This window comes from Musa acuminata, chromosome BXJ1-2 (assembly GCF_036884655.1).
Source record: "Musa acuminata AAA Group cultivar baxijiao chromosome BXJ1-2, Cavendish_Baxijiao_AAA, whole genome shotgun sequence".
NCBI classification, from domain to species: domain Eukaryota; kingdom Viridiplantae; phylum Streptophyta; class Magnoliopsida; order Zingiberales; family Musaceae; genus Musa; species Musa acuminata.
In genome coordinates, this window is record NC_088328.1 from 30,468,539 (window position 1) to 30,491,889 (window position 23,351).

The 23,351-nt window shown below is 35.8% G+C and overlaps 2 protein-coding genes across 2 annotated transcripts; both read right to left on the reverse strand.

Moving 5' to 3' along the window:
• Positions 1–681: 681 nt before the first annotated feature.
• Positions 682–8,413, reverse strand: LOC135613236 (phosphoinositide phospholipase C 2-like). Its single transcript, XM_065110337.1, has 9 exons — positions 7,901–8,413; positions 5,361–5,557; positions 3,072–3,207; positions 2,748–2,987; positions 2,407–2,633; positions 2,055–2,172; positions 1,425–1,577; positions 1,219–1,305; positions 682–1,015 (listed from the first exon to the last, which is right to left on the reverse strand). The coding sequence occupies exons 1-9, from the start codon at positions 8,231–8,233 to the stop codon at positions 722–724; spliced, it is 1,785 nt and encodes a 594-aa protein (XP_064966409.1). The 5' UTR covers positions 8,234–8,413; the 3' UTR covers positions 682–721.
• A 1,521-nt stretch (positions 8,414–9,934) lies between these two features.
• On the reverse strand, positions 9,935–22,408 carry LOC135609338 (dnaJ protein P58IPK homolog B-like). The gene is made up of 9 exons (XM_065102481.1): positions 22,137–22,408; positions 20,407–20,572; positions 18,881–19,082; positions 18,625–18,785; positions 18,451–18,544; positions 18,148–18,360; positions 16,511–16,591; positions 11,591–11,809; positions 9,935–10,256 (listed from the first exon to the last, which is right to left on the reverse strand). Exons 1-9 carry the CDS (start codon positions 22,234–22,236, stop codon positions 10,086–10,088), a joined length of 1,407 nt encoding a protein of 468 aa, XP_064958553.1. The 5' UTR covers positions 22,237–22,408; the 3' UTR covers positions 9,935–10,085.
• Between the last annotated feature and the right edge of the window lie 943 nt (positions 22,409–23,351).

Consider the following 23,351-nt stretch of genomic DNA (forward strand, 5'->3'; position numbering starts at 1 on the left):
GAACCTTTTTGATGTCTTTAGATTCTCTTTTTTTTTTTCAACAAAGGATAAGATAGGCTATTCGATATCTCCAAATTTGTATGATCAAGATTTAAGACTTTATTTTTTGCTAAGTCTATTTGATATTTATTTGATATGTAAGTTTTTCTCTATGATGATTTTATATTTCAATAAAACTATATCAAATATATATATATATATATATATATATATATATATATATTTTACATCTCAAAGATTAACTATTGTAATTGATGATTAATATCAATTAAGATGAGATTTAAGGAAAAATACTAATAATTAACATTTTTGCAATTGATATATGAGTTTCGATAGAAAATTATATATTTGGTATCTCCATTGTAGACTATATCTTAAGAGGAACCTAAAAATTACAGTTGATCAGACTACTCTTTTGACAATGCAAACATCAAATTGTAGAACAAAATATCTAACCCAAGTTGAAAAAAAATAATTATGCTAACGAATTATATTACAAACATTAACATCCTCCCTCACAATTAAAACAAACATATACAGGACATCTCAACAAGAATATCTTAGCCTATTATCTTAGCAATACAAATATCAAATTGTAGACCAAGACATTCAACTTAAGGTGGAAAAAGAATGATTATGCTGACAAATTATATTACAACAAGACATTAGCACCCTCCCTCATAATTAAAACAAACATGTACAATATATCTCAATAAGAATGTCATACAAATTCAAATCGCATGAGCACTCTTACAGATTTAAACTTCATCCCTTTGCGATCAAAGAGTGGCACGGCACGGAAACCTCGTCTCAACTCTGATACGGGCAAGCAAATTTGGCCAGCGAAGTCATCCTTCCCTGACTTATCATGTTCATGGACTTCGATCCGTAGCAAGGCTAGCTCAGGCACAGTTAAGGGAAAGATGAACTCCTCATCCCAAACAGGTGTCCAATTATCCTCTACTGCCTTTGTTTTCTTCATTGTGGTATCAGCCGGAACCCCTGCTATCCCCACCTGTTGATCGATAAACAATTTGTTTAATATATTGGATTTGGATTGTTCTTCTTTTCATATTAGGTTCAAGATAGATGTTATCAAAGAGTTACATAGAGAAGTTCCAATGTACTGATCAGTACATTGGCAAATTAAAAGATGAGAAAAAAGTGATCATACATAGAAACATGGGGTTGAAGCAGTGAATATGGTTGTTCTTTTACCCTGGTATAAAAATCTGGAGGGGAATATGAATCAAAGTGGGTCTGTTTGAAGTCTGCATGCCAACCATCTCCCATGTATACTTTGACCTGGAGAAAATCTCAGAATTCGAGAAAACAATCTGAACTTCAGTAGAAGTGAAGATAATAGTGCAGAAACAAATCCCAGTATTAGTTTGAAAAAAAATAAATAAATAACTAAATCACACCTTCAAGGTTTTCTTTACGGGTAAATCAGCTTTGGGATCAAAAACATCATTATCTGAACCATGCTCTAGCAGAAAATCTGGTTTTTTTACATATCCACATCCTCCGTTGCCTTTATAAAATCCATGCATCAACCATAGTGACCTTCCATACCCCTATCAAAGATAAAGTAGAATATAACTTCAAAGAAAACCTAAAAACCACAGTATCTGAACATCCTGAAGAACAGAAAATTGATAACAATGAGCTCTCCTAGAGCTAATGACTCATTTTCCAGGCATTGATGAAGTAAATTGGTACAGTGCCCTCTACTAACATACATCTGATCATTCATGAATATCTTCTAACTTAAGGAATCAACTTATGGACCCATTATCTTATGAACTTAATATCCATCAGCTATCTCCCACATCAAAGTCATTACCACTTGTGTAAACTTTGGAACTTGATTTGCTTCTTAATTTTCCATGTCTACTAATGTATTATTAGTGACTATCTCAAAAGGTACTTTGAAACATATCATAATCAGATAAGCCATATCTGACTGCATAATTAGTTAATGAAACATAGTAAGTTAGATAACAACATGACTAGAATACCCAGTACATACACCAGTGATATCTCAATCTCACCTGCATATTAAATGCAACCATCTGAGCACCATGAATCCATCCAATGAATGGATTATAATTAGAAGAATTAACGCGTGTGCCTTTTGGATATATCCGGAGTAGATTTTTCTGAGTAAATCTACAAAAGAAAGAGCATATCAAGAAGCTTCCAGCAATTTTACCAGTAGGCAAGACAAAATTGAGGTCAAGAAGCAAGTTGTATGACAAAAAACTGACAATCCCACACACAAAAGAAAATTGTTCTTTTGTCCCTTTTTTTTCTCCTCAAGAAAAAAAACTAATTTTCTTCAATAATCAAAAATAAAAACTGTACCAAGTTATCCAAACAAAAAACTCCAAAGACAAAGTGTACCTTACTAGATCTGACCCATGAGAAGGTGCTGCCTTCACAAGTTCCTTTTCACTCAAACTGAGACGCTTAACTTTATTGGGATCAACTCTTAATGCTTCGCTCATATCGCTCTTTGGTTTTCCAGCTTGAATAGTGATTAGACTTTTATATTCAAGTGGGGAACTCTGGGGCTTTTTCTGATCATCATCATCACTATCAACACCATCGTCCACATCCTCATGGTCATTCTGTTCAGTCCGACCATATTCATTCAGATGAAGGATTATACTTTCCAGAAATCAAATTTCTATATCTGTCCGGTGAATAATAATAAAAAGGAATTGCAATTTAGCAATAAGTACCTTTGCGTATTCAAGCTCAGTTTGAAGGTCTGGGACCTCCTTTCCCCATGCTTCTTCATCAGATTCCTTCTCCTCTTGGGTTCCATCATCATTTTCCTCAACATTTTTGGCTTCAAGATACTCTTTTGGCGGTTTGGTTGAAATAATGATCCTTTCCTTCAAAGCTTCTGGTGAAGGGAACTCTTTAAGAGATTCTGTGTCAGGGTAATATAGCATGTCCCCGAATGTTTCTACGACCATCTAATAGAAGCTTCAGTTAACTGTTAAAACTTTATTTAAAGTAAATCAAAAGTGAGTTCTAGGAGAAAAGAAATGAAAAGATACCTCAGCCACTTTAGCCTGAAGATCAGGAGTAAGATGGTCCTCTAGAGTTATGATAACAGGATATGGGGATGCAGAAAAGGCATGTTCTTTGATGGACCGTAGGCATTTAATAAGCTCCACGGGAGAAGTCAAAGTCCTAGGAAATGAAAATAACAAAAAAATGAATTACAAGAGAAAAAGGATAAAGAAATATAATACATTTTTAGGCTCAACTTAGTTCATCTTTTGTTAACAAAATGCAGAATCCTGCATATTACCAATAATATACATCCTGAAAATGATCACCTTCAAAGGAAACAGAAGAAAAAGTTCATCTGTTGTATCGAACAGATAATCAAGGTTAGAGTAAAAACTACTGATATTGTTAAAAAATTTCACAAGCTGATAAAAGAAAGCAAATTGCTTATAACTTCATATTTCATGCAACAACTTGTTCTTTAGAAACCCAATAAAAAAAATTGATAATCAAATTTTTTTGGAAAATTTTTAGTGAGCCGAACAATGAAAACCGAAGGAAAAAATATCTTACTGATGGTAAAAGATATCATCTATGCACTACTTTCAGCCAAAATAAGCCTCCTCTTAATACAAAGAGAAAAACATAAGTTGTTGCCTAAGGAGAACTATATTCTCCAGGTCGATCAAACTATATTCACTAAATTCATATGCACTAAGTAACAAACTGATAATTTTGTTCTAAAAAATAATCCAAAATATTCAAAATGGCATTAAAGTCATAATTTTGTGTCGTGTCATGGGAACAGAAAAGCTATCTTTGTTAACAACCTGTGACAAGTATCTCTCATGGTAGTTACCCCTTTTATGCCTAGAATTGGTAACTTAAGTTTCAATGATCTAGAAATGCAGTTTTAATTGTACAAAACAAATTATGCCGCTCCATTTTTTTTCCCATTCTAACTGGATGATGCTTTCAAATGCATAAATTAGTCATGCAAGTTAGCTTAGCTGCCTCAATTCTTCTGTCTACTTCAGCCTAAAATGCACCAGAGGCTTGTTTTTCACTGAATAGAAATTCCAACCTTGACGCTGCCTATGCATCCTCATTTTTATTCATTTTTTTTCACAATTGATGCCGACCCTGGACATAGACGGTGGATCATGTTAGGCAGTAAAGCTTTGTCAAAGGTTATAAACATGGATCACTAGTGAAGCTAAATATAGAAAATATTCATGTAGCTGAACCCAAATGGTTGAGATATCGAGGCTTGTTGTTTTTGTAGAAAATTCTGACCTTCAAAAGAAAACTTGGTACATAATTATTACTTCTACAATCAATCAAAAATGCTGTAGGTGGTTATATCTAGTTCAATGTGGAATCTGAGACATGTCATTTGACCTCCCTGTTGAGGAGACATTTTGTAGAGTCTTCACATTCCTTATTCATGAGTTAGAAAAGGAGAATTAACCTTTTTGGATATCACACTTTTAATATATGATTTCTTCTTTGGAGATTAAGATTTGTTCTAAATAGAAAAAAAAATCTTTGCAGCTCCTTCGGCACATGGAATTGCAAATGGATCCTTAACTTTCATAAAAAACAAACTGCCAAAGTAGCTCCAAGCCTACAAAATAATCTAGTTGAATTTCACTTGAAAATTATTGTCCAAAGCTGCCTACAAAGGATTACCTTTATTTTGTGAAAATTGGATTTCCAAAATTATCACTAAAAAATTTGATGTACGATTTTACCTAAATTCAGAATTGCCTTGGGCTGTTAACACATGTTGTTGCCTATTAATTGGTTCGTGTCTCTATGCTTGCATGGGTAAGGCTGCATATGTTGACCCTCCCTAGGCCATTGGGTCATCTTTTACCTTCCATGATCCAAGTACTTTTTATTAAAGTCATTTGTACCATTCCCTACATTTCCTCTCAGAATAAGCACTGACAATCCAACCCTGAAGCTTAATGCTAACAATGGCAAATCATCACACTTTAGGAAGGAGCTTGATAATAGAGCCTTGATACAGTAAGATAGAGTTGGATAGAGAAGCTAAATATTTATCATGCAGATTCTCCTTGAGATAAGAAAGACAATCGGAAGATAATCACGTCCTTGTGAAGTATGCAATTGGCATTACTACCAAAGAACAGCTCTTGTATTGGCTTCACTCTGAAACATCTAGTTATCTTACACCTTTAGAAATTTAATTCAGCCTCTAGCTTATTTTAGATTTATCCAAGATGCTATGATCAAAGAAACAGTAATCAAAACAACTTTGAAGAATAGATAAGAATCCATGAAGTTATAACTGGGTGTTTCAATACCTTCCATGAAGAATATCAATGTCATCTTTAGTAGCATTGGGCCACATATCTAGCTCAATTACTCTCACACCATCCTGGAGTGCTTTTATGATTGGGACATCACTGCAATCACTGCTGAGCTGGTTCCCAGTCAAGTATGAATTATGTCCTGTGTAGATGTAATAATGGGACAAAGGAGCAGTCATATCTTGGTGAACCTGTTCATGAAAAATAAGTCGTCATATTAATTCACAAATAGACTGTTAAATAGTTGTCATATAATAAGTTCATTGACTGTTTAGGTGTGAATTTCATTGCAAAAAACATATAAGTGGAGTATGCAGCAAGACATAAAAAGCACATGCTGATCAGTAAGAAATAGCAAAGATTTTGTTCACAATACTAATCGCTCCTTGTGTTACCAGAATGAGTCAAACTCCTAGGTCTTCAGCTTCACCGAACAAATGCTTAAGTAGCATGATAAGGATATTAGGATGAGCAGTTAAAAGATGGGTTTTAATTCAGATGATGAGCAAAATTTTTACAATTATAGATCACAAGAGAGAAGGTTGCACTGAAGTACTTTAAAAACATTAAGAATGTCAATCTGAGGCCAACTTCTTAGAGCTAGTGCAAGATTAAATGTAGTAAAACATTGGTCAAGTTATGGACTTGCCATAGAGCATAAAGTGTTAGCTGGAAACTAAGAAGATCAACCTCACAATTTGCAGTTTAAGCTCATGTGACAAAAATGGGGAAATCTAAACAGAGAGAAACTAATCTCAAACAACAAGAAGAGAGAAAATTGTAGAAGACAGCTTCTCATTTGTATGCTTAACTCACACTTCAATTGAAAAAGAACAGACAAATATTTACAGGTAACTTATATGTAGTTCATATTTCCTCTCAACAGAATATCCTTAAGCACTCTGTTTATGTTACACAACCAACAAAAGAGAGCATCAGTGGCGAGCTCATGATAAAACTTGACGCCCAAAATGAGTCCAGTAGGCATGAGATATTTCCAATACACATCAAACACTTGGATCTGGGGTGTCAAAAATAGATAGCAACTGAAATTCTTGGATGATGACTCAAACTCTTCGGGAAGACAACTTCTAAGAATGAGGAATGTTGAACAATTTTGTAACCTTGAGCTAATTGTATAACAATATTCTGCTACTTTTAACTGTTCTGCTGTTGGTGTCTGTTAAGAAGGCAACATTGAAATCCTTTGGGAAGGCCATCTTTCCCACTCAGTATGCTAAAGAAGCAACAGTAATAGGAAGTAATTAAGGGCCAAGAAAAATATAGACATAAATATTTTTCTAGAAAACTCAAAAAGGGAAAAACCACAAAACATAAGATCAAATCCACTAAAGATGAGAATATGCAACAGTAAAAGAAAGTAATTAAGCACCAAGATATACAGATACACTAATACTTATGTACAAAAACCAAAAAGGGAATAGCCTTTGTTATCAAGATTAAGAAACCTAAACACAACAGTAGTAGAACTCTCCAAATGCACAAGAAGCTGTCTCCATACAAGAACAGGAATGGCTTTCTTTATCAAGATTAGAGAAACTCATTGACAAGATGAAAACTCAGTCTCCAAGGGCCCCAAGCATCCTTGTAAAAGAGAACAACAAAAACCTCTGGTCTTCAATCTTAAAAGAAACCTCCTGGTTTTCACAAAAGCATACACACACTTTCCATCATATCTTTTCTTGTTACATCGGGCTCAGTTGTATTAACGACAATTTGATCTGACTTAACTGGACTACTTCTCATGGGACTAGTAAACCCCAGTAGGGACCCAACAAATCCTCATAACCAAACCGATTCCTTTTCCTCATATTCTCTAGTGGTAGCATCGATAGCAAAACTCGTATATAACGAAGCAACAATTGTGTGTTTCATGAGCATTCATACAAAATGTTATTCAGTCCTCATCACATCATATACATGAAAAATATCAATTACCAAAACACATCTACAATAAAGATCTCATCATGTTCATGTAGCTATTTACTAATAAGTTAGCTTAGGTGGATCATTCATGAAAGTAAAAAATGTAATTGAATTATTATCATAAACATATAAATATTAGTTATAAAAACACTTTTCAATAAAGATTTCATCATTTTCATGTGTCTGTTACAACTATTTGTGAATAAGTTAGCTTAGGTTCCCTTCTAGCTTGATTTACCCTCTTTAAAGTGCCATCCACAGGTACACTGGTCAATCCACTTCTTCTCGCACTGATTTCACAATTGCTTTTGTCCAACTACGTTCATGTATAAGCTCTTAGCACATTTATCCTTACTATCTTAATCCGTGTTTATACAGAACATTCCAATTCAATGCACATTTCTCCCAGAACATTGTCTCCAGTAGAGAGTAATCTACACCCACCATAAACCACATTGCATTTAGGCTGATTCATGATGCATGGGAATCATCTAGATGTCCATATAAAGCAGGCTCAATTGGTCAAAAACGTAATTCAAGTTGACAAGTGCCAAGACAATGAAAAGAAAAGAGGAGGTTACCGTTACCTGAGATCCGAGGGGAGGGTTAAGCTCCTCAGAGAAGAGGTAGTTGTAGAAGTCGTCGACGGTGAAGGCCGGCTTGGCGAGCTTGCCGAGGAGGGGCTGGCGCTGGCGGAGCAGGAGGGCCTGCTCCATGACCCGCTCGGCGTTGGCGTCGGCGCCGTCGCCGTCGCCGTCGCCGCCCTGCGCCTCGGACATGAAGCTGCGGAGCTGGTCGGCGGTCATGTGGGCCGCGCCCTCGGCGTAGGTGGCGAAGGCCGCCCTCACGTCCGCCGGCGGCTGCGCCTCGCTCGACCGGAACCTCCTCGTGAAGCAGAGGCAGCAGGTGTAGCTCCCCATTCCGCGATTCCACCTCCTCCCTCTCCCCTTCCTCCTTCCCCCCGGCGGCCTTCCTCCTTGTCTTCGCGTTCTCGAGGGGGCCGAAAAGAGAAGCGAGCGAGAGAGAGAGAGAGAGGGACAGACAGACAGAGACAGGCATCGAGGTTGGAACGCGTTCCCAACCGTCGAAACGCTGCTGCTTCCGCGGCAGGAGGCCGTTCGAAGCTTCTATTTCGGAATTTATAATATAATAGTAATAGAAATAATAATAATAATAATAATAATAATAATATTAATATTATTATTATTATTATCCTCCTATTTTAGTTATAATCGAGGAATAAAAGCCGGGAATTGTGGGACCATTAAATGTAGGACCCAGTTATCCTTACCAATGGAATTGTGGATTAGTCGTAAGACATCCATAATTATCCTGTTTGATCCGTAATCCAGAAAGAAAGCCCGGAAATAGAAAAGCCAAAATGACTATAAGTAGCTTTCTCATTGGTGAGAGTAATGATTCGGCGGTGGGCGACAGTCTCCGACACGAGTCGAGTCGAGTCGAGTCGTTGACGAGTTAAGGATTTATTCGTCGAGATTAGTAAACCAATTTGAGATTTCATTGCTTTTATAAATAAGCTAAGTTCGAGCATGATTACCAAATAAATCAATCTAACGAATACCGAAAGGTGATTTCTTGGAAAAGGCTTTACTTTTTTTTATTTGTCTAATTTCAAGTATATAGAAATACTATATAACTGATATAGAAATCAAATTATTTGAATTTTTATTTTCTTAAATTGAGAACCATATATTTGAGTACTCCCCTAATATATTTTGAGTCTGAACATTGCTCATGTTCCTAAATATATTAAGAAATGAACTCAAAACATATTAAGAAAATATTTATAAACCTTGTTCCATTTCAAATAAGTATGGTTCTTTCTTTTAAAACAATAAATATTAAAATAATTTGACTTTTACATGAGTTAGAGTGTTGTTATGAACCTATACAAAAAAAAAAATATTTTATATTTTTAAAAACACTAAAACCTCAATATTTTTTATGGAGTTAAAAGTGTTTTGAATAATATAAAAAAAAATCCCTCGATAGAAAAAGAAAGAGAAAGAGAAAGAAATGAAATAAATGACTAACTATCAAGTCAAGTCAAGAGTATATTAAGAATTAGACAAAGACAAAAAAAAAAAAAAAATACTGTTAGGAAAATCTGAAAAAGGGGGCATCTTTCAGGAAAAGCCTAAAAAGAAAGGCTTTCTTTTTATTATGAAAAATCATCCCGGAAAATAATTAGAAAACATAAATAATCGAAAGCATTGTAGCTAACCTTACACGGCTCTTCCTCAAAACATTCAGTGGGATGCTCCTCGATTTGGGAATAGAATGGTTTGCACCGTTCTGCTGATGGCAATTCCACTCTTCCAGCTGCCAAATGCATCCTAGTACTAATGTACCATATATCAGCCAGTTAAAAGGAAGAGTAAAGCTTTTCTTGCACTTTCTGCATCTGGAACAGCTACAAGTGCATAATTTTAGGGGAAAATTCTGTAACCATCAGCATTTATTTAGAAGAACCTGAATTTTTTTTTTAATCGATGACAAGGTCTTCTTCACAACAAAAAAAGAATCAATGCTGGTGTTCTAGTGACAGGGATGCTCACTGCAAGTCTTCCAATAGATGTTGCATCACTCGTCTTGTTGCTTATGAGCTTCCCCTAGTAATTTTGGGGTCTATCAAGAACATATTCTGAGTTACTTTGGTTGCTTAATTTCCGTGTTCCTAAAGCACTTCTGTCAGTGAGTAAGCATTGATCATAGGGAAGAAGTTTGGGAACGGTTGAGTGTCATCAGAAGTTAGAATCCGAACCCTCCTGGGAATCCACCACCTGGAAATCCACCATCAAAGTGAAAAGTGAATTGTTGTCCGCCGCCAAAAGGGTTAAAGCCTCCACCTCCCATCCCCGTACCCTCATCAAGATCCTCGCCTCTGTCATATCTTACACGTTTCTCTTCATCACCAAGCACCTTTATTTAAGAAGAAAAGATGATTACACGATCAGATAGTAGTGTGAATCGACCATATGAAAAAAATATAACCATTCCTCATAACTGTTTGAGGATTTCTGCCTTGCCTCAATCACAAATCCAGGTGTGCTATTTGATCAATTTATCATGATAACAACTCAGAGAAAAATGCAAAGAATTGAGAAGCAAAATAAATACATTATTTATTTATGAGAACATACTATATAGCAATCTTGAAACATGGAACATGTATTATCTACTTTAACAAAGACGAGAGGTTGATTCACTTAAGAGTAGTTATTGTTGTCGGTGGTAGATGCCACAGTTCATACAATTTAACCAAGTAGCTGCAATGTATTGGTAAACAAAACAGCACACTGTTTCTAAGCATAACAAGCAATTCGGCTATAGATATAATTATTGTAAATATGTAGCGAGCTTCAACATGGTATGAAAATTATAGTAAAATGACAGTTAGATTATTGTTGCAATATTTTTAAATATCTAAAATATGATTCACCTAACCAATCCGTACTGATGTATCAATCAGTCATCGGTATGATATATATTAATGTACCAACATATAGTACGATGAGACATACTGAGAAACTAGTATGTACTGTCCATACCGATCCCCTATCGGACCGATATGTACCACTCATCAAACGGTATGTTACGGTACAATAAACCTTGATCTAAAATAATTTTGACAATATTGGTTTCTTGGTAATAAGAAAGAAAATAGCCAATTTTCGTGCATAACACCAACAAGGTGTTAATTACTCTCAACTACTTGGAGAGTTGATTGATCCCCTAGTTCTCCATCGATACCCATGGGCAATTCATCAAGTCATTTTAACTCTCTTAAATGATCTCTAGTTCTGTTATCAAAATAATGAAATTAAGGAAGCAAGATAGGTTCAGGAAACAATTTGCAAAATGACACTGCAGCTCGAACTAGCATATACAATAATAATTACTGCTATATGATTGAACAATATGTTGATCGACGCTTTGTGCAAAGCAACGAAAGGCAAGAATGACTGTTCTGCACATGACTTCAATGACAGAAACTATAATACTGAAAAAAGCAAGTAATTGTTAAATGCTGGCTAGAAAGACTTAGTTTCAACTTAAATTACAACAAAAATGAAGCTAGCATTTTTTTCTTTCAAATGTAAAAACTACAGTATCATATAACTACCCAATTCATAGACAACAACAAAAAAAATCACATTCTAAAAAATGATAACAAGAAACCATTATTTTAAGCTAGGAAAACTTCAAATAGAATGCTAGGTTAAAAGGAAAATTTACATCTAAGCCTGTATTACCTCATAGGCAGCAGCAATTTCCTGAAACTTGGCCTCAGCTTCCTCACGGTTATCAACATTCTTATCTGGATGCCACTGTAAAGCAAGCTTCTTGTATGCACGCTTTATCTCTGCAACAGAAGCAGTTTTTGAAACACCAAGGATCTTGTACCAGTCCTTGCGTTTGCTTAATTTCAATGATTTTTCAGCCCTCATCAGTGCTTCTCGAATATTCATGTCCTAAAAATAGAATTACAGTAAGATTTATATCCATCTGACATTTTTTTTCATTAATTTGATAAAATGCATAATATAGCATGTCAACAAAGTAAGTAATATTGAATTCAATCAAAAACATGAGAATGGAACTATTATGATCCTATTCATGAAATATTCCAACAATGAAACAATTCTTTGTTTGGTTTACGATAATCTTTGCAGAATGGTTAACGTTATGCTGCCAGCAGCTCTTCAGGATTAGCAAAAGTGATCACCCAAAATGGCATCAACATTCTATGATGTTCCAATGACACACTTCTGTTCCACAAGCCTATGTAAAAAGATCAACAATCTGGAATTCATGCTGACCACTTTGGATGATTTCAGGCTTCAAAATCAGATATAACAAAAGCAGTTCTTTTCCAACTGGGATGAATGGACCTAATCAAGAGCTGAGAGATATCTTCGGCAGCAACTCAGAAACACTTACAAATAAATTCTGGGAACTTGTGTAAACATAAAAACTATAATATGCTACTGTTACGCAGAAGAACTTTAATATCAGGATTGAAATCAAATAACAATATATCATATTTATGATGTGCACTTTTTGATGCCATCCAGAAAAACCTTTATTTGATCTGCAAGGACAGCGTCTTCGGATCCGAAAACCACAATGATATCGATCTACAAGGAGAACTAAACTCACTTTCTATCTCTTCCTATTCTTTCACAGGACTACTATAATCGATGGATTAGGGACAAGGGAGGATGAGAAAGGAATTGTAATCTCTCAATAACTATCACGTATCCATGTCTCATGGTCTTGTGTCTGTAGTATTTAGTTCCCAGGAGGTCCTGTTTATATATAGACGAGAGCAGAGGGTCTAAAATAAGTGATTATAAGAGTTCCTCTCATCAAGATCATCTCCTAAGATATCCTACCATAAGTGAACTTCCTTTCTATTAGCTGATAACTGTCATCAGATCAGATCTATAATATATTTTATCTAATTAGATAGAGCCACATAATCTAACATTCTCCCACTTGGCCCAATAATTTGTAAGATATAAAAGAAATTCAAAATCAAAATAAACAAAACAAAATTTGTTTAAAAAAAATTTACCTAATTGGATTCTAAAAAATTTTGAAAAACATTTTATACATGGCCATAAATTTTAAGACAAGCCAATAAATCCAATAAGCATAATAATACTACATTAAGTCAAACTATCAATGCGAGTTATAGCAATTATGTCATCAATGTTACACTCCCTTCTATATACCACAACACTGTTAATCTTTTCTAATATAGTTCATAATGATCCATATAATTTGTCTTGTCAAGACAAACTTATTATTACATTCAACTATAATATGCATAAACATAAATGTAAACAGAATAGCAGAAATAAATAACTTTAATTAAGCAAGAAAAAATGTCAATAATAACATCCACCTGAACACGAGTCATTATATCTTTTATGGTTTGCTTACAAGCCTCATTTTAAAAATATGTTATTTAAATATTTTATACTATAAAGCCTTAGTAAATGGATCAACAATCATCAAGGTGGTGCTTAGGTTCTTAATTGACACTTATTGTTTTTGGACTCTTTCTCTAACCACCAAGTATTTTATCTTGATATGCTTGGAACCACTAGAGTAATTGTCATTCTTAAAGAAGAAAATTGTTGTGGTGTTATCACAAAATATTTTCAGCGGCCTAGCAATTAAGTTGACCACACCAAGTCTTGAGATGAAATTTTACAGTCATAAAATTTGATTTGTGCCCTCAAAACATGTCATAAATTCAGCTTTCACGGTTGATGATGCAATAAGCAATTACTTTAACTTTCCTAAGATTTAATAAAAAATACATCCAATCAAATAATCAAAATATAGTCATGATTAGATTCAATAACAATTAAAAAATAAATCATAGATATAAAGAAAAAATTCTTAATTTCTTAGGGGAAAGACTATAATTTTGTTGATAGGATATAAAGCAAAATTAGAACTTATAAAGGGCAAAACTATCAAAAAGATTAAAATAAAATTAATGAGATATATAAGGGTAAAACTGTAGTTTTATAAAAGAACCCCTACCGCCACCTGGTAACCGTCGCCTGTGTGGCTGTCACCTACGCGACCAACCTAGTGCACGGCCCGCGGTCGTCGCTTGCGTGGCCGTCGCGATGCACGGCCAACGAGGCAGATGACTTGCCGCTTGCGTGGCCATCACGATGTGTGGCTATTGCTATACATAGCCACTTGCTGCTACCACCTGTGTGGCCGCCACAATGTGCAACCATCATTGTGCGCAGCCGCCTACTACTGCTGTGGTGCATACGCTACCCGACACAGTCGCCCATGGCCAACAAATCCACCATAGTGGCCACACGCAACGATGCTATTGCAGTCGCTGCACAACCACTATCGCTGCCACAAGACTATCGATCATTGAAGATCGCAGTCCTCAATAATACTATCGTCGACAACAAGATATCGACGATAATACATTGATCTAATACAAGGAACCTTAAGTCGCCTATAAGCAAGCGACAAGACAGAATAGATAGGAAGTTAGATCGATAATATACACGGATCATTTAAGCATCATAAATCAAAGTTAACAAATCTAAGGTATTTGATTTCAAGAAACTCGACTCTGCTATCAATTGTAAACATAAAAACTATAATATGCTACTGTTATGTGCATGGTTTGCAGTACCGGTCCGTACCGGTCCGACAGGCTTCCGGTACTGTAGCAGTACTGTAGCACCATTATACCGTACCGTACCAGTACTGAGCCCAGGTCGAAACTCCGGTACGGTACGGTATTGCGAACCTTGGTTATGTGGAACTTTAATGCCAAGATTGAAATTAAATAACAATATATCAGATTTACGATGCGTACCTTTCGATGTCATCTAGAAAAACCTTTATTTGATCTACAAGGGCACCATTCTCGGATTCAAAAACTACAGTGTTGTCGATCTATAAGGAGAACTAGACTCACCTTCTCCTCTTTTCCTATCCTTTCACAGAACCACTATGATTGATGGATTAAAGACAAGGGAGGCTGAGAGAGAAATCATAATCTCTCAATGATTATCATGTATCCACGTCTCATAGTCTCATGTCTCTATCTCGTATCCATAATATTTAGACCCTAAAAAGTCTTTTATATATATATATATATAAACGAAAGTAGAGGGTATAGCATAAGTAATTAAGAGAGTTCCTCTCCTCAAGGTCATCTCCTAAGGAATCCTACTATAATTGGATTTCCTTTCTATTGGCTAATAACCGTCAACAGAATCCAATCAGAACTATAATATATCTTATCAAATTAGATAGGACCACATAATCTAAAAACTTGCACTAAGATTAGGAACCATAAATACTGTTTGGATTCCGAAAGTAAATAAGGCAGAAAGAAGGCTTGATCAATGGAAATCTAAGCTGTTATCATACAGCGGAAGATAGTTACATAAGTCCCATTGACTATATGAATATATTCAAATTACCTAGTTGGACAGTCAAAGGTAATGACAGAGCTACAAGACAGTTCCTTCAAGGAAAAAACACAATGAGGCAAGTGTCAGTAGCTGTAAACTAGGATCAAGTGTGCAAGAAAAGAGAGATGGAAACTTAAGTATCAATTAAAACACAAATCACAAAGGAATGCATCAACTGAGACACTGCATCCTCTGCAGCATTGAAACAGAAGACATTCCACACATTAATCACTTGCCCCCATCAAGCATTTCTGGTGGGGAAAGCTCAAATAATTTTGGAATGCGACAGATTACCCTTGCAACTTGACTCAGTTAATTGGTGAATGGACAAGGATAAGAGTGAATAAGAATGTAAGAGTGACAAAATACTTGCCACCATCATGCATTTCAGGCGGGGAAAGCTCAAATAATTTTGGAATGCGACAGATTACCCATGCAACTTGACTCAGTTAATTGGTGAATGGACAAGGATAAGAGTGAATAAGAATGTAAGAGTGACAAAATACTTGGAAGGAATGAAATAGATAATTCTTCAGGAACAAAGGGAGAAAGAACAATGCTTGAGGCTGAGCTAGACAGTCCAGCTTTTCTACCAAACACAAAAAAGCTCCAATACAATAAGCTCGATGATGCACTGAAGGTCTAGTAGTCCTAGTAATCATCTTACTTGCTAAACATGTCCTTTCCAATAAATATTTTACTTCAGTCTCCAAATTTTATAACATATACAACCATACTGGATAGTGTATACAGGTAACTATGCATGTGCACTCTGCATTTCTAATTACATATGCAACACCATTATAATTTTTGTACAGTATTTACTATGAAAGAAATACACAGAAAGAAATGGATTAGGTAGAAATCATCTTTGCAATAATGATTTTTCTTTTACACAACCAAATGCATCAAATGTAAGTTACTATAATTGACTAAACAATTCTATATAAGACAATTTAATTTAAAGAAGCTATTGAAATCCAAAGTCGTGTATGTTATGCTCTTAAAGAAAAGAAACCATCTATACTTCCTACTCAAGTGTCTGCAAGCAGACAAAACCAACTGCTCCCTTAATTGGTTTCAAAAGAGATGGCTATGCATGAATATAAGCTTGCAAGGAATGCAGAAAGCAGCATCCAAAACAATTTATTTATTTCCATAATGCACACGTGCAAAGATTCAGAACATGCACCAAACCTGTGGAGACTTTTGAGCAGCTATTTTCAAGTCTTCCACTGCTCCATCCCAATCTTCTGTTAGAAGTTTAGCTTCACCTCGCTGCAAAGAAGAAGCTAGGTCTCTTAAACAATGGCCACCAACTCTGAGCAAAAAAGACTACTTGTGCAAGAAGTACTACTGCAATATATTATAGGAACTTCTGGGACACAAAAAATTGTGGTTATTGTTTATCAAAATAATCATATAAAAAATCATATCATAGAAAGAAATAAAATCTGAAAAATACAGCAATTAGCAGTTGTGAGATGCAATAGTAGGAGAAATCATCACTTAGTCAAAGAAGGCAATTTGAACATGTAAATAACTTGGCAACTTAATTACTGCATAGGCCACATTGATCTGAGGTCCAATACATTAGGAAAATCCAGGCTACAGAATTATTTAATCACTTTAATAATAAACATTTCAATCTAATAATATTCCACAGTAAGATCACCATCAAGTAAAATTTAAACAAATGTCTTTCACAAACAAAGATATCTGGGAAATGCAGAAATAAGAAAGGATCTTAGATGAATGGCCTTCAGGTGTCCACACCAATTTTCATCCACAAAAAAGGTTGATAAGTTAAGAAGTAACCCTTGTCACTAAGGCATGCTGATACTTGAACAGACACATACCATATGTACATAGCTTGCCTGAGTGGGCTACTACCTACTCATTCTCTGTAACACTACCTTTTTTTTCACTTGACCTATTTATCCATCCAATAAAACCTTCAAACTGTTATGTGCACTTGATCCACATGCCAATGACTCAGGAAGCAAGACTTTCATTTTCATGGCATGCTCTCACGGCAGTAATTTGCATTGTAGGGGCAAGAGAGGTACCAATTGGCACAGGCACCATACAGCCTATAGCTACATTGTAACATCCAACAGAATTGTGGTGCACCAGGGTCATGCCACAATGGTACCTGCCAGTCAGCATGAATAAACATGGCATGTGGAATTCCTGTTGAATAGTACTCCACATGGATGTGATCTTTGCACTCCTAACATATTACCAGAATTCAGAACCTCTGATCCTATTCAAAATTATGTCACTGATGAACATAGTTCTACTTTTGGTCAAACCTTAACCTATATATCTCTAAAATATTAGGGGACTAGAGAGGGTAGCAAGAAATGATCGTGGATGTACTTTAGCTGCAGGCAGCATACAATAATATTAAATGAATTTTCAGAACAAATATTTTGATATATTGGATTCACAAATTCAATGGCTTGGAAAGTGTTTTAATTTCATTAAAAATGCATCTAAGTACACTGTTTTCAGGGTGTTCAAAAATTGTTTGTAAAAATTATGAAACTACAATTGCTCCAGACATGTTCAGATTATAGTTTCTACTTTCTAACAAGATTACAAGTAAACTGAGTAAGTAATACATCCAACAGAGTTTGAAAAACAAGATGTCAAAACAGAAACATGAACAAGCATTATTCCATAGGCACTCTGGTAGAGCTTCCAGCACTTATGTTGAAGTATCATGTCTATATGTTCACTCTGCACCCCTTAGTGCCGGTCAAATGATAAAAATAGAATGAGGACTGATAGAACTTGAGAATATAGCCACTCAAAAGGTCATAACAAACCTGGACCAAGGCCTCAACAAGCTCTTCATCAATGTTGAGCACTTCTGTGCAACTATCAATAGCATCTTTTCCTCTCCCAAGTTTAACCAAAACCTTGCACAATCCAAGGTGAAGGTGCACGTTATGTGCTGTGTGATTGGGGTCCAATGCAAGGGCAGCCTTGAAGTCCTCAACAGCCACACGTAACTTTCCCTTAGCAGCATTGTCTTCTGCCTGAAAGAATCTCAGTAATGTAATGAATATTCTAATAGTTAATGATATTAGAATTTACATAACGCTTCTAAATTATCGTCCTTTTCTTACACTTTTTGTCTTCTTTAGCAGATTTTTTAATCCAAAATATGCTTTCTTCAGATCACTATGCTCTGGGTCTAGACGCAGCCCTTTCTGATAGTGCCTGGTAATCATAAAAGAAATTTTAGAAGCAACATTAAGATCCCTAAGTGGAAGTTCCAATAAAAATTCAGAAAAGCAAACCTCAATGCAACATCATGATCGGAGAGATAATAATATGCCCGACCACGTACTAGGAGTGCCTCCAAGTTATCTTCATCTTCTTTTAGTATAAACCCACTTTCTGAAATTACACTAGAGTAATCTTTCAGAGCCAACAGTAGTTTCACCTTGAGAATTTTTGCCTGCAAATACAAACTTACGCAGCGTAAGACTGCAGCAAATAGATAAATATCTTGTCTAGTATGCATAACTGAACATAATATATTCCAAAAAGTACCTCCAAGCAGCCTGACGAATAGACAAGGACAATTTTATTAATGTAGTCCAGTGCTTTTGAATGGTCACCGGAGTCAAAATGACTATATGCAGAATTCAGTGCATCTTGGGCCTGCAATGACTTAGAAAGATCCTTCTCAACTGAAGAAGTTCCAGGCTTTAGCTCCAGGAATTTTTTGTAGTCCTTCCCAGAGTCCTCAAACCTGCATTTGTCAATGTTTTCCTTATTTCTGTCATAAAAGCTATATCACCCACAAAAGTCAGAATTCCTGTGTCATTGTGTAGCTATTACTTTTGACCAAACTGTGGTATGTGGTTACCATCCACTATGTTTATTGATTTTAAGGAACTCTTTTGTTTTTGAATTTATAATATCTAGAAAACTCTCGTGGGTTAGTTATGTATGACTCATCAAGGTCAGCTCTGGCTTTTGTATAATCATTATAAGACACCAATTTAGGGATGCAAAATTATTTTACGTCTAACATGCAATATAGGGAATTCATCAGCAGCAAGACCTTATCATCCCAATCCTCCTCTTTCTTCCCCTTCAGTTGCTTCGTTTTTTCATGTAGGTTTTGACTATTTAGATTTCATTATTCTCCGAAAGATACCTTCATGTGAGATCCACAAAAGGCCATCTTACCCAATACACTACATATGCTTTTTCTGCCCGACACGCTATGTTCAATTCTCTGGAGGCAAATATATAGTTGCAATAAGTTCAGCATCATATTGTCAAAAATCTAAAGAACAGTAAATGGCTGCTCAAACAACTTAAAAGCTACAAGCCTCTTCTTAGACAGAAATGCTAACACTTATTATTTTCCAAGCTCAAGTCACCATATTTTCTTATACTTTGTGATATATTCAACCAAACAAAATGAAGAATGAAGATACAAACTTCAGATTCTCGATGAAACAAATCGGTGCCTGTTAAATGGGTTACTAAGATGCTTTGTGAGTAATCACCGCATCAAAAAGTTAAGCATACTAGAACATTTAATTTGATCACAATAGAAGAGAAGATGAAAGAAAATACAGCACATATCTGCTGAAAGTTATTTGTCACTTTCTTGCATCACTCCATTATTTAAGACCTTTAACAACAATGATTCTAGATCCAACATTGCAAAGAAGAATTATCAAACAAGGTACAACTTTGGTGGCGATAATGATACAAATTATGATCCCCTCAGATAATTCCATTCTATATATCACCTCTAAGACTTATTCCAGGAATAAGAACCATATACCTTCAAGGCTTCAACAATCTTCTCGCTTTGTCTTAAAAATGTTAAGCAGATATATACACAATATTCCATTCTAGATACTATATCTTATTGTTTGTTTTCCAATTCACAAGTTATTCTAAACACTTCAGTACAAATGGTAAGACCCATACTAAAAGCATCAAAAAAGCTTTTTCTGTTGCATCATCAGTTCATGACTTGTTGCAATGCCAGACAAACAAACAAAATGAATTGATACAAGGTCAGCAAACAACAAAATATTAAATAAACATACCTACATAGGTGAAGAAAAGCAGTAGCACGCTGCTGGTAGGCCTCTGATAGATTTGGATCTGCTTCTATAGCAGCATTTAAAAGTCCAACTGCATCGTGGTGTCGCTTCACTTTTATCATTTCAGAGGCTCTTTTCAATAAGTCTAGAGCATCACCTGTTTGGCTGTCTTCATATATGCTAAAGCAGGATCAGAAAACTACAAAGTCTGGGATTATATAAATTTTGTATATAACTTAATAATTGTATTAAAACAATAGAAATAACCACCAGAAAACACTCTTTGAAAGAAGGTACAAACAAGAGTCATTTTAAGTTTACATTAGATAGAGCAATAGAATTGTAAGTGTAATTTTAGCATTAGAAAATATAATAACCTATTCAATTACTGGAATGAGATGTAATCATTAGTTAAAACTTGGCATCAAAGCCCTTTTGCAGGTCTATGCAATCAAAGTAAAGCATGAAACCAATCGGTAAACCTGTCTGTGGTTGTCTATGTTCTATCTAGAATCTACGAATGGCAATTTGGAAGCAAATATAGAGAGGTCAAACAAAAAGAGGCTGTCGTAGTAGCATATTATGAGAAAAGAAAAGACAAGAATGACAAGCAAATAATTATTAGAACAGATGGAGACGTGTGTATTTTTAAATTTGGCAGTTCCTTGGTTTCAGTAACTTTGCTCTATCGTCTGGGTTTTCAATCAGAAGTTGTGAGCATATTAGAATTGCCATGAATACCTCTCCACATCGACAATATAGTTTCTTTTGTCTACAGAAACAAAGGGAAATTATGATAAATACTAAGCTCATAATAGAGGTAATATGTGCTCTATCAGCCTATTAGTGTTTCTAATGTCCTTAGAATGATAAACTATATGCTCAATCCTATCAATATATCCTCTTGCTAGAAAGTGTTCAAAAAAGGCATCCATCTTCTATCACTTATAATGACTTTTGCATATCACAGACCCTCTAAGAGAATACTTTCTACAGTTTTTGGAGCAATCATGCTCCAGGATCATCATATAGGTTTCCTATGTATCTGGCACATCAAGCTATCTACAACATCAGCCACTCTAACCAACATATTCAGGCACAAAAGAGTCAGTTGTGGTTGTCCCATGCAAATAATTAAATGTACCTTCCAACAAAATGATGAACTCAAACAAGATTAATTCTAATCATGCCCAGAAAGCTAAATGGTTAAAGGATGTGCTAATCAGAAAAAATGACTAAGGTATTGATAAATTTTTTGTTTTAATTTTTATGATATAACCATAATTCTAGAAACCTATAGAGCCTAACAATTATCCTTTCGAAAGAAATTTGCTAAACCTCGAAGCGCTACTTCACCAACGAGGCATTAAAAGTCCAGTCTTCCACTCAAATACAAGTTTGTCTCTCTCTTTTTTTCCTCTCCCTTTGACTTAGTGTTCATCCTTAGGAAAATGCTAAGTGGATTAAAGTACATAAAATCACTTGTTTTTATCAGCTTAACCTCAAGGAATCAATTTGAGGCTCTTACTAAGCACCCCAAGCAACAAACTTGGAGGCACAGCAGTTAGCAGCACCAAGCGATCTACAACATCAACCACAGAACCAAAAAAACCAAATGGCTTAAAGACCAAAAGGTCCACAACGAGTACCACATTTGACACATCAAATCTAGAATCATGAGCTCCGAAAGGCTCCAATCACGAAACGAAGAAGAAACAACAATGATAGAGTACCCTGGGCGGAGAAGACCGGCCGGTGGAAGGCGGAGAGCAGGTGGAAGAAAAGAAGGGGCAGGACCGCGGTGGCGGCCGAGCGTCGGATCCGCACGACCATCGAGAAGATGGTTCACCGATTTTTCCCAGGGCGACGAATCGATGAAGGGAAGAGCAGATCGAGGAGAAAGTGGTGGCTACTGATCGGTCGTGGAAGCTGCGTCCCTCGGCTCGTCGCTGTCCGAGATTTGGCTTCCCCCCACCCCACCCCCCTTGTTTTCCTCTCTTGTTCTAGTTTCTAGTTCGGTTTTCCTCCCATTTCTAATGGCGTTTCCCTTCGGTAATTTGAATATCTACAGGAACGCTTCGATTCGAAACCCGCTTTCTTACCTGTTATAGTGTCGAAGCCTGTTGTGGGACTCACATAAATCACCAATGAAAAGGCAGATAAGACTCAGGGAAGGGCGTTAAGAAAATGTAGATGACGCATTTTTATTCTAGGACCTCGCCACCGGGGCGATACACGTCAATTCGGCCAATGAGGGGCGCCCACGTAAACCATGGCCCTTACGCTCGGTTTTCTACTGCGGGCTTCACAAGCCCGGCCTGCTGTGAACCGCATGAGACGCATTTGCGAGCCAATGAATAATGATTAGGGTTTTGAGTCTAATAGTATCATGCTACTGTCATGAATGATCTTTTTCATTGGGTGCATGAAATTTTATTTTGACAGTATGATATAAAATACTCTCTTAATATGTTTAATTTCAAAGTTCATGATAGGATCAACAAAAGAGAGAGAGACTCCTTGAAATATCACATTTGTTTTATATCTAAATGATATGGTCAAATTTGATTGGCAAAGATATCACAGCCACTCAGTATCACAGCCTCTATAGTTTTATACCAATTCTTAATCAGACTATTATATACCAATAACATGTTATTATGAACTGAACTAAAAAACAAAAACATTTGCCCCATTGTTATGCTGTAACTAATCATGCTTTGAAAACCATCAATATCGAAATCAATGGGAAAAAAATGAATCAATCTATGTATTCCAGCCAGACCTGGTAGAAATAGCATCTGCCTTCTCTGCTACTTCTTCACCCACAGAAATGGCACTTAAACATATTGATGCTCTGATCCACCAAGTCTTCTTATAATCAAATTGCAGACAAGCTGATTAGCTTAAAGATAAACATTAGATTCAGATCAATATTTATCAAGACT